This window comes from Aquarana catesbeiana, linkage group LG02, assembly GCF_042186555.1.
Source record: "Aquarana catesbeiana isolate 2022-GZ linkage group LG02, ASM4218655v1, whole genome shotgun sequence".
NCBI classification, from domain to species: Eukaryota; Metazoa; Chordata; class Amphibia; order Anura; family Ranidae; genus Aquarana; species Aquarana catesbeiana.
Window position 1 is genome coordinate 40381496 of NC_133325.1, and position 12737 is coordinate 40394232.

At 45.7% G+C, this 12737-nt stretch overlaps 1 protein-coding gene across 1 annotated transcript in view; it reads left to right on the forward strand.

Moving 5' to 3' along the window:
• The window catches only part of PAK1 (p21 (RAC1) activated kinase 1), a 115732-nt gene that overhangs the window by 80939 nt on the left and 22056 nt on the right, over window positions 1–12737 (forward strand). The window contains exons 5-8 of the mRNA XM_073612815.1: window positions 204–238; window positions 5230–5343; window positions 9767–9929; window positions 11133–11196. Coding sequence (XP_073468916.1) covers window positions 204–238; window positions 5230–5343; window positions 9767–9929; window positions 11133–11196 — 376 coding nt within the window. The remainder of the gene's footprint in view (window positions 1–203; window positions 239–5229; window positions 5344–9766; window positions 9930–11132; window positions 11197–12737) is intronic.

Below are 12737 nucleotides of genomic sequence, written 5' to 3' on the forward strand. Positions count from 1 at the left end.
ACCATTTTGCATATTGCTAGAAGATTGTCATTAGTCCCTGACTGACTGCCATTTTCATAGACATCTTCATATATACATACATATATATATATATATATATATATATATATATATATATATATATATATATATATATATATATATATATTAATATGTAGTTTCATTGGCCAGCCATTCACTAACATGTCTTTGTTCTCTTGCAGAAAACTCACCTGCCTTCAGTTCATCCGTAAGCCCGGTAAGTGTAGATTCCCATCCTTGTACTATGTTCAAAGTCAAAGGATTTTTTTTCTTACATTTTTCTGTTGAGTTAGCCATAGAAAATCTCTTTGAAAGGGGACCTATAGTCTAAAATTGGCTTCAGGTCTGTCAATATTCCATGCTGCTGCTAAGAAGCAAAAAGTACAATCCTGAAATACCCTCCTGTTCTGACCAAAAGATGTCTGACTCTTCTGTTTGTTTGCACAATTTAGAACATATAATTCACTATATCTCCACTGAGATTTTTGATATAGTAACTATAGTCAATGGGACAGAAATCCACTGTTTTCTCCGTAACGGGAGGTGAGGTTAAACCTTCCAAGGGGGATATCCATTCTGTGTAAACGAAAGACAAGTGTTGGGGATATTACAAACAATGCTGAAGAAAAGTTTTAATAGTTAAGCTGTGTAGGAGAGGAGTACAGAAGATGTGAGGACATGTATAAGAGAGACAGTGGACAAGTATGTACAGGAGATGTATGCAGAAGGTATACCAGCGGGCAGTATGTGGAGGAGAAGAGTGCAGAGGGTATGACTGGGGAAAAATGCTCAGGAAAGGAGAGCAGAGGGTACGAAAGGGGGAAAATATGTGCAGGAGAGGAGTGCAGGAGGGTATGGCTGTGGGCAGTATGTACAGGAGAGGAGTGCAGAAGGTATGACAGTGGGCAGTATGTGTAGGAGAGGAATGCAGTGGATATGACAGCAGGCAGTATGTGCAAGAGGGTTTGACAGTGGGCAGTATGTGCAGGAGAGAGGTGCAGAGGGTATGACGGGGGGAATTATGTGGGAATTTCAGAGACCTGGTTCAACAGCTCTCATGATTGGCTGGCAACCATTCAAGGGTATACCCTTTATCGCAGGGATACAGAGGGTAAAAAAGGGGAGGGGTATGCCTATATATCAAGGATAATATACAAGTGAATGTGAGAGATGACATCACTGAGGGAACTAGAGAGGAGGTGGAATCCTTATGGGTAGCTCCAAAGGGATGAAGCTAAGGGGAAAATAATACTGGGCGTATACTATAGGCTCCCTAACCTGAGGGAGGAGGGGGGAACTGATCTCCCGAGCCCACCCACTTGTGCGACAATAGCAAATTAATAGTCGCTAATTTCTTCCTGCTTCACCTCCTGGCCAATCAGGAAGCGGGTCCTGAGACCCAATTGGCCAGAAGTCCTAAGAGCCGATTGGCCGCGGGTCCTAAATCCTGATTGGCCAGGAGGAGAAGTGACTGCCTGGACACGGGAGGAGATGCAGGGAGGGAAGCCACAACCTGGCTTAGGTAAGTGCAGGGGCTGGGGGAGAACAGCGATCGAGCTAGCGGGCGCCAGGGGGGGGCTTGAGTGTGGTGGATGTTTGGCTAGCTGGGAGGGGGGGGGGTTGCTGGGGAGGCCATGGGAGCCCCCCAAAGAAAATTGAGCACCAACCGCCACTGGTGGGCAGTATGTACAAGAGAGGAGTGCAGAGGGTATGACTGGGTGAAGTATATATGGCAGAAGAGTGCAGGAGGGTATGGCAGGGGGAAGTATGTACAGAAGAGGAGTGCAGAGGGTATGCCAACAGGCAATATGTGGGGGAGTGGCATGCAAAGGGTATGACGGTGGGCAGTATGTGCAGGATAGGGGGGCAGAGCGTATCACAGGTGGAAGTATTTGCTGGAGTGCATGGGGTATGTGCAGTAGAGGCATGCAGAGGGTATGATGGTGGGCAGTATGTGCGGTAGAGGCATGCAGAGGTTATGATGGTGGGCAGTATGTGCAGAAGAGGAGTGCAGAGGGTATAACAGCATGTGGTAGAGGCATGCAGAGGGTATGATGGTGGGCAGTATGTGCGGTAGAGGCATGCAGAGGTTATGATGGTGGGCAGTATGTGCAGAAGAGGAGTGCAGAGGGTATAACAGCATGTGGTAGAGGCATGCAGAGGGTATGATGGTGGGCAGTATGTGCGGTAGAGGCATGCAGAGGTTATGATGGTGAGAAGTATGTGCAGAAGAGGAGTGCAGAGGGTATAACAGCATGTGGTAGAGGCATGCAGAGTGTATGACGGTGGGCAGTATGTGCGGTAGAGGCATGCAGAGGTTATGATGGTGGGCAGTATGTGCAGAAGAGGAGTGCAGAGGGTATAACAGCATGTGGTAGAGGCATGCAGAGGGTGTGATGGTGGGCAGTATGTGCGGTAGAGGCATGCAGAGGTTATGATGGTGAGAAGTATGTGCAGAAGAGGAGTGCAGAGGGTATAACAGCATGTGGTAGAGGCATGCAGAGGGTATGACGGTGGGCAGTATGTGCAGTAGAGGCATGCAGAGGGCATATGACAGGTGGAATTATGTGCAGGAGAGGAATATATAGAGTATGATGCACGCACTCTGAAGCCTGTTTGACTGTTTGGTCAGAAGCCAGTGAACCTGCTGTATCTGTTTCCAGTAGAAACCTTTGGAAATGTGGCTAGAACATAGAAGTCACCCCAGATAGTGTTCCTATTATGAGCTCAGCTCAGCACCCCAGAGCTGCAAGGCAAGCTTGCTTACCAGGAAACTGTGTTGGAGCTTTTTTTTGAGTAATTAGAGTGCTGGCACATTCATTCTTGGCAGTGTTAGCAGAGGAGACTTTGATTTCCATGTCTTGGCCACAATAACTTGGCAGCCCCGGCGGTGTATGTTTGTAATTTACTGTGTCGTATGATGTGCTCAGGGGATTTCCAGCCCTATGATTATATTGTAATGGAATCCACAAAGCCAAGGCAGCATTATTGGGGATCCGCAAGCTTGATATCTGGCCTTTAACCCGCTCCTGACAAATCAAAGAAGCTCTGAGGCTTCCTGTGGCTTTGAAAAAAGCTGTTGGTGGTCTTCTATGCTGAACAGCCCATCTTCACTGGTCATTGTATTGTGGACCTTCCTTAGACCATTGTAGGGGCATTTAAAATTCCATATCTTGACGTACCCAAAGAGCTCCTGAGGCTGAAGTGAGAGTAGTGTGCAAACTGCTGATTCCATATTGCAGTGTTGGCTTCTTTCAACAGACAGCAGAGGTGCCAATGCTGCATTGTGTGTAAAAGTGTTTTGTTTTTTTGTTTGTTTTTTTTATTGTCGTTCTTCAGAAAACTGAAATATAACTTCAGACAAAGATTATATTATAAAAAAAATAAATAAGATACAATGGCCAGACACAATCTAAATTTCAGTCTTTTTTTTTATATAAATAAAGATTGTGCATGATGATGCAAAATCCTGTTCCCTAAAGAGACTGCTGTGTTAGAGAAAGAGAGAGAGGCTGCTCCACATCACTTAGACTGGTATGTGGAAGACTGCTATTTGAGAGACTGCTCTGTTACATGGAGACTGGTATGTCAGAGACTACCCTGTTACACAGAAACTGGTATGTCAGAGACTGCCCTGTTACATGGAGACTGGTATATCAGAGACTACCCAGTTACATGGAGACTGGTATGTCAGAGACTGCCCTGTTACATAGAGACTGGTATGTCAGAGACTGCCCTGTTACATAGAGACTGGTATGTCAGAGACTGCCCTGTTACATGGAAACTGGTATGTCAGAGACTACCCTGTTACATGGAAACTGGTATGTCAGAGACTGCCCTGTTACATGGAGACTGGTATGTGAGAGACTGCCCTGTTACACAGAGACTGGTATGTCAGAGACTGCCCTGTTACATGGAGACTGGTATGTGAGAGACTGCCCTGTTACATGGAGACTGGTATGTGAGAGACTGCCCTGTTACACAGAGACTGGTATGTCAGAGACTGCCCTGTTACATGGAAACTGGTATGTCAGAGACTACCCTGTTACATGGAGACTGGTATGTCAGAGACTGCCCTGTTACATGGAGACTGGTATGTCAGAGACTGCCCTGTTACATGGAAACTGGTATGTCAGAGACTGCCCTGTTACATGGAAACTGGTATGTCAGAGACTGCCTTGTTACATGGAGACTGGTATGTCAGAGACTGCCCTGTTACATGGAGACTGATCTGTCAGAGATTGCCCTGTTACATGGAGACTGGTATGTGAGAGACTGCTCTGTAACACGGAGACTGGTATGTCAGAGACTGCCCTGTTACACAAGACTGGTATGTCAGAGACTGCCTTGTTACATGGAGACTGATCTGTCAGAGATTGCCCTGTTACATGGAGACTGGTATGTGAGAGACTGCTCTGTAACACGGAGACTGGTATGTCAGAGACTGCCCTGTTACATGGAGACTGGTATGTCAGAGACTGCCTTGTTACATGGAGACTGGTATGTCAGAGACTGCCCTGGTACACAGAGACTGTTATGGAAGACATCACCCCGTTGTGCAGGGACCATGTGTGAGAGAATATCCAGTTGTGCAGGGACAGCTGTGCTAGAGCCTTTAGTTAGACTGCCTGATCAATATGTTGGTGTAGGGGGTTACATTGGCATTGTCACACAGCAATATTTTCTTATATGCAGAGCTGCTTAGGGAAACCCCCCCGCCATGCATGCTTTGACCTTGCTTTTGGAAGTGACATCATAAGTCACATGACTGTACTAAAGGATACCTGCACAGGTTTAGCTGAGTTTGAGAGGGGATTTCTTCATCATTTCAGGTCAGATGTAGAGAGTTTTTTGGTGTGAAGAATCTGACAGGATGTATGGGGGGGGGGGGGGCAGAGCAGTACAAGAATATATGTGTTGGAGGGGAGATGGATGTGGCTGAGATTTGTTTCCCTTTTTACCCGCTCAGATGTAGAAAGTTTAGGGACAAAGTCCTTGAGCACTGCAGGCAAAAAGGCCACCACTTCCACCCACATGAGCTCTGGACTACTTCAGCAGCATGAGTTGTAGGTTCTGCCCTTTATGTACCCTCCTCCTGCTGTAGAGCCCAAAGAGGTTGCCTCTCTTGCCTACCCCTCAGACTGATCTTGGTTTTAGGCATTTAATGGTAGTACCCTCTTATACAGACTATGTATGTTTTGATTGCAGAATTCAAAAGGTGCATCAGAGACTCCCGCTTTGGAGGATGAACTTCAAGATGAAGATATCAAAGAGCCAGACTCACCGCCAGCAGTCGCTCCACGTCCAGATTACACAAAATCGGTATGTGAACTGAGCTTTTCTCTGGTCATCTCCAGATCCGAAGATCTATGAGATAACCAGACGGAAGGTCATCTCCAGATCAGAAGAGTTATGAGATGACCAGAAGGGAGATCTTCAGATCAGAAGAGTTCTGAGATGACCAGGAGGGAGATCATCTCCAGATCAAAAGATCTGAGATGACCAGGAAGGAGATCATCTCCAGATCGGAAGAGCTATAAGAGCTATTAGTTGGTCATCTCCAGGTCAGAAGATCTATAAGATGACCAGAAGGGAGATCATCTCAAGATCAGAAGATCTATGAGATGACCAGGTTCTTAGAAGTCTTATGTCTGTTCTAGAGCTCACTTTTACTGAGGGCATTGTCATTGAGTCAGTTAAAGTGAACCTGAATTAATAGGGGAAGATTTGCTCTCTTTTAGGGAACATCTAGAATTGTCAACTGTGACCAAAGCAGTACCCTGATAGATCTGTGTTTTGGATGCAATGCACTTTCTGCCATGTGACTGTGCCTAGGCACTCCTGTTCTGTAGCATCAAAGTGTATCACCAGTGTGAGATCTATGGCACTGCTGCCTCTGACTGCTAGGCTAAGAAGATTTGGAGTCAAATTTGGTGATGTCACTACTGTTCTTCACACTATTCTCCTGGCTGGAGAGGAAGCTGTACCCGAGGATCTGCAGTGCAAAGATCTCCCTGCATCTGCTTGCTCACTAAGGGGATGGGGAAATCATTTATTTATCATCAGTAGATATCATCTGTGCTTCAGCCAATCCTTGTCAAGTGTGAAAAAAACCTTTTTAATTTCTGGACTCAGGTCTGAGAGACAGATACTGTAGTCCAGATTGTGCCAATTCTGCAGCCTAAATAGGAGCCTTTATGAATGATCATTGGGCAAAAATGACTAACATAGCACCAAACTTCTCTTATCTCTGTTGGTTGAAGGGAAACACAACGTCATCTTACTGATTTGAAGGGAACATGGATTCAGCCTATTTACTAAGCTTAGCAAGGGCTTGCATATGCTTGTGTTGGCCATCTGAAGATTGATTCGTGGTGGACCTTTTTGTAGAAGGTGGTTGACATTCAGAAAGGAGGCATTCGCTCACCTCCTCACTGCCTGTTTTAACCCGTAAAAGCCCACACCACTGTGCTCCAAGTGCGGCGCGGCCCCGTTCACTTACATGGGTGGCATGATCCCAGGTTTCCCAGAGGAAAGGGGGAACCCCGGAACCACCATGGGTCCCACCAAGCGGGGAAGGGGTGCACATTGAGAGCCCTGTAAAAGTGATCTCTAGAGCCGCTTGGATCACTTTACTTTACCACTTGTCTACCGTGCTTTTTAAAAAACGTACCTTGGTAGGCAAGAGGTTGACTACACCTTTGCTAAGTCTTTACTCCTTTAGGAAATCAGCCCCATTGTGTACACCAGACCGGAGTGTGAAACTGCTCCTTGTTTGTCTGCTTTACTATTATAACTCCCCCTAAGTGCCTGAAACCGAAGGGGGGGGGGCCACATAGACAAACAATTATTATCTGTCTTCACAAGCAAGTCTAATTATGTCTTCTGGAGTATCATTGTAGAGGGAGTAAACAAGCAGCCCAGGCCAGACTCCTTCCCATACCAATTTATAAACAGTGATTAGCAGGAAGCGGACTGAACATTGTAGATGTGAACGCAGCGGCTTTCTCTGTACTTCTTTTATTTTAATCTTGTTTCAAAGGTCTGCCATTGTGTGCGCCTTCCAATCAGAAAAAAAAAAAAAGCAAGAAAGGAGAAGTTAACCACTTCAGTCCCGGAAGGATTTGCCCCCTTAATGACCGGGCCGCTTTGTGCGTTGCTTTAACTGACAATTGCGCGGTCGTGCGACGCTGTCCCCAAACAAAATTTACGTTCTTTTTTTCCCCACAAATAGAGCTTTCTTTTGGTGGTATTTGATCACCTCTGCGGTTTTTCTTTTTTGCGCTATAAACAAAAACATTTAGAATTTTGAAATAAAAACAAAAATTTTTTTTTTTTTACTTTCTGCTATAATACATATCTAAAAAAAAATATATAAAAAAACAAATTTCTTCATCAGTTTAGGCAGATATATATTCTTCTACATATTTTTGTTAAAAAAAAAATCGCAATAGGTGTATATTGATTGTTTTGCGCAAAAGCTATTGCGTCTACAAACTACGGGATAGATTTAGAGACTTTTTTTTTTTCTTAACTAGTAATGGCGGTGATCTGCGATTTTTAGCGGGACTGCGACATTGTGGCGGACAAATCTGGCCCCGAATGACACTTTTTGAGGGACCAGTGACGTTATTACATTGATCAGTGCTAAAAAATTGCACTGATCAATGTAAACATGACACTGGCAGGGAAGGGGTTAACACTAGGGAACGATCAAGGGGTTAAGTGTGTTCCCTGGGTGTGTTCTAACTGTAGGGGGAGTGGCTTACTGGAACATGACAGAGATCACTGCTCTGGATCACTGGGAACAGAAGATCTCTGACATGTCACTAGGCAGAACGGGGATTCATCTTGTTTACATAGGCAGTTCCCCGTTCTGCCTCTTACACAGCGATTGCGGGTCACCGGCGGACATCGAGACCGCGGTCCTGTGCCACGCGCGCCCGCCATCCTTCTTGACCAATGTACAGGTACGTCGGTTTGCGCAGGAGAGCCAACCTGCCGCAGTAAATGTACGTGAGCTGGTCGGCAAGTGGTTAAAGAGGTATTAAACCCAAAAGCAAACATTTATTATATTGCAGCTTACCAATTCTTCAATGTGACAGTTTTCCTTTTAGTAGGCTTTCTATCTTCTATTTATATCTGGTGATCTGGCCAGAAAGTTGTTTTTCAAAAGAACAAGCTCTCCTACAAATGTATCAGTGTACGGGGATGAGACAAACCATTTTACAGTGGTCAGCTTTCATTTATTTATGTAAAACCTTTGTCCCAAAAGGAAAAAAAAACTGCTTGTTGTAGCTAATTATAAAGTATTAGCTGAAGTTTGGCACTGATGTTGGACGAGAAGGCCTTGCTTGCAGTCTCCGCTCTAATTCATCCTAAAGGTATTCTATCAAGTTTTGCAGCTATAACAGTTTCAACTCTCTTTTGGGAATGCCGTCCACAAGGTTTAGGAGTGTGTCTATGGGAATGTTTGACCATTCTTCCAGAAGTGCATTTGTGAGGTCAGGCACTGATGTGGATGAGAAGGCCTGGCTCGCAGTCTCTGCTCTAATTCATCCTAAAGGTGTTCTATCAGGTTGAGGTCAGGACTCTGTGCAGGCCGGTCAAGTTTCTCCACCCCAAACTCACTCATCCATGTCTTTATGGACCTTGCTTTGTGCACTGGTGCGCAGTCATGTTGGAACAGGAAGGGACCATCCCCAAACTGTTCCCACAAAGTTGGGAGCATGAAATTGTCCAAAATGTCTTGGTATGCTGACGTCTTAAGAGTTCCCTTCACTGGAACTAAGGGACCAAGCCCAACCCCTGAAAAACAACCCCTCACCATAATCCCCCCTCCACCAAATGATTTGGAAGAGTGCCCAAAGCAAGGTTCATAAATACATGGATGAGCGAGTTCGGGGTGGAGGAACTTGAGAGGTCCTGACCTTCACCTGATAGAACACCTTTGGGATGAATTAGAGCGGAGACTGCGAGCCAGGCCTTCTCATCCAACATCAGTGCCTGACCTCACAAATGCTCTTCTGGAAGAATGGTCAAACATTCCCATAGACACACTCCTAAACCTTGTGGACAGCCTTGTGGCTGTTGTGTTTGCACAACATCCCTAGCGTCCCTCCAGATGTGCCCAGGTCACATGCTAAACTCTCTGGGGCCATAGGTTGTACACCCCTGATTTTGAACAACAGAAGAAAATTCAGTAAAGCAAATAAATTCGAGCCTCTCAGAGTCCCCCTCATATCAGGGTCCCCATCAATGTCCTCCATTACATAAGAGGCCCCATTAGAACAGCCCCCTTACATCAGGGTCCCCATCAAAGTCCCTTCAGAGTGCCCAATAAAATCCTGCAGCGGACCGGATTTGGCTCGCGGGCCATAGTTTGGAGACACCTGCTCTAGAAGATGGCCGAGGCCCTGTAAAAAGTACGTCATTTACTTCTGCTGCTATCTCATAAAAAATGTTTACCATGGGTACATTCTAGTCAATGCGTAACTGGACTGAAGGTCGTCTTTGTATTTGCTTGGAGTTTTGCTGAAAGTGAGCCTTGTGTGGCCTATTTCTAATTCAATCGAGTAATTACCATTTGGTTTTCTTATAAGCTTATCTCCATTGTATGTATATAACAATTGTCCATTGGAAGTTTCACCTAGCACATGGATTGTATAACTAAACCTAGGCTGAAGACTTGAAGATCTGAAACCTCATTTCATACTAGCCAGGTGACTGTAAATTCGTGTTGTAGATATATACTCGCTCAGTGGTCATACCCACACCGCCGGAAAAGGATGAGGCTTGTTCGGAACCAACAGAAAACAGCGTGCCATCAGTAGACAACGTGGCCAAAGGAGCGGATAAGTTGAAGAAGAAACCCAAGATGACAGACGCGGAGGTCCTGGAAAACCTAAGTAAGAATCCTTTTTTATTTTACGTTTACATTTTTATTGATTTTACATAAAAATTAGTGAGATACAGAATGGTCCAGTTGGGATAAGGTAACAAGATAACAAGTACTGGAAACCAATGTTTATTAGATTACCGGGAATCGGAAAATTGGTGAAAGCTAATGTCCAAATCCAAAGGTATTGTCCTGCCCATGGCCCAGACAACTTATGTAACGACATTGGAAGTAACTTAGTCCTGGAAGACTAAATATTCAGTAATTCACCTAAGCTTAAGAAGTGTTGTACGGTGTTAGAGTAGGTTTTATAGTTTTAAGATACGTTAGATAGTGGTGGGCAAGGTAGATAGAACGGCAAGGTGGATAGAAGGAAAAAGGAAGTTGGTTTAGGTATAGTTGGGGTAGGATTTTTGATTTTTGAGTTGAGAATCATCAGGGGTAGAACTTATTTTACTTTTGGGTTAGGTATAGTGAAGGGATAGGATTTATTTTACGTTGGATTAAGTGTACTGGATATTAATATTTATAGGTAAAGTTGATCCAGGGAATATCCGATTGCCTCTTGGGGGGATCAGGAAGGAATTGTTCCCCCTATTGGAGCAAATTGGATCATGCTTTATTGTTTTTTTGCCTTCCTCTGGATCAACTGTGGGTATAGGTTTGTGTATATTGGATTGTATTTTTTTCCCTTCTGTTGGTTGAACTGGATGGACTTGTGTCTTTTTTTTCAACCTAACTATGTACTCTGGGGGTAGGATTTATTTTACTTTTGGGTTAGGTATAGATGGAGGTAGGATTTATGTTAATTTTGGGTTAAGTATAGTCGCAGGTAGGATTTATTTACTTTTGAGTTGGGTTTAGTTAGGGGTAGGATTTATGTTACTTTTGGGTAAGGTATAGTCGGGGGTAGGAAAATCCTATGAAAATACCCTTTGGCCCATTGGTCAACTGCATATTCGGAAACCCCGGTGTCTTGAAGGAAGGTATTCTTTTATTTTAGGTTGCCCAGCAGTAATATGGCAAGTGGGCAGATGGCAACACCCATCAAGCTTACATTACATTTTTAGGCTGTAGGTATCTCCAGACACGTTATGGTGAGGTGGGCCAATAGGAACAAAATAACAAAAAACCTCCAGCCGATGGGGCTGTAGAGTCTGTCCTATGTACAGTATTTAGCAGTCCTTTAACATTGTTTATTCTGGTCTTACAGGAACCATCGTAAGTGTGGGAGACCCAAAGAAAAAATACACAAGGTTCGAGAAGATTGGGCAAGGGTTAGTATATATATATTTTTTTAATGATACAAGTGGACCTTCAGTTCTGGGTTGAATGTTGGTGGGTTAGCAGCAGCTTTATATGTTTCTCAAAGACCCCAGTGGTGAGATGTATGCAAAGCGGTGACCCTGGTGATGGGATGTATGCACATCGGTGACTCCGGTTGTGAGATGTATGCACAGTGGATGACCTCCATCCAACCATCCTTTGCTGCTTGCACTCCTCCTGTGCACCTTCCATCTGTTCTCTGCTGATTGCACTCTTCCTCTGCTCCTTTTGCCCCTCCTCTGATGATTGTACTCCTCCTGTGCTAATTCTGGCCCTCTTCTGATGATTCTACTCCTCTTGTGCTCCTTCTGCCCATATGATGATGATTGCACTCCACTGCTCCTTCTGCCTATCTTCTGATAATTGCACTTCTCCTCTGCTCCTTTTGCCTGCCCTCTGATGATTGTATTCCTTTTGTGCTCCTCCCACCCATCCTCTGATGATTGTACTCCTCCCGCCCATCCCCTGCTGACTGCACATCTCCTGTGCTCCTCCCGCCCATCCCCTGCTGACTGCACTCCTCCTGTGCTCCTCCCGCCCATCCCCTGCTGACTGCACTCCTCCTGTGCTCCTTCTGCTCATCCTCTGCTAATTGTACTCCTCCTATGCTCTTTGCACCCATCTGCTGTTGATTGTACTCCTCCCGCTCATCCTCCTGCTGATTGCACTCCTCCTGTGCTCCTTCCACCCATTTTCTGCTGGTTGTACTCCTCCTGTGCTCCCTCCACTCGTCCTCTGCTGACTGCACTCCTCCTGTGCTCCCTCCACTCGTCCTCTGCTGTTTGTACTCCTCCTGTGCTCCTTCCTCCTGCCCTCTGCTGATTGCACTGCTCCTGTGCTCCATCCGCTCATCCTCTGCTGATTGCACTCCTCCTGTGCTCCATCTGCTTATCCTCTGCTGACTGCACTCCTCCTGTGCTCCTCCCGCCCATCCCCTGCTGACTGCACTCCTCCTGTGCTCCTTCTGCTCATCCTCTGCTAATTGTACTCCTCCTATGCTCTTTGCACCCATCTTCTGTTGATTGTACTCCTCCCGCTCATCCTCCTGCTGATTGCACTCCTCCTGTGCTCCTTCCACCCATTTTCTGCTGGTTGTACTCCTCCTGTGCTCCCTCCACTCGTCCTCTGCTGACTGCACTCCTCCTGTGCTCCCTCCACTCGTCCTCTGCTGACTGCACTCCTCCTGTGCTCCTTCCACTCGTCCTCTGCTGTTTGTACTCCTCCTGTGCTCCTTCCTCCTGCCCTCTGCTGATTGCACTCCTCCTGTGCTCCATCCGCTCATCCTCTGCTGATTGCACTCCTCCTGTGCTCCATCTACTTATCCTCTGCTGATTGTACTCCTCCTGTGCTCCATCTGCTCATCCTCTGCTGATTGTACTCCTCCTGTGCTCCATCTGCTCATCCTCTGCTGATTGTACTCCTCCTGTGCTCCATCTGCTCATCCTCTGCTGATTGTACTCCTCCTGTGCTCCATCTGCTCATCCTCTGCTGA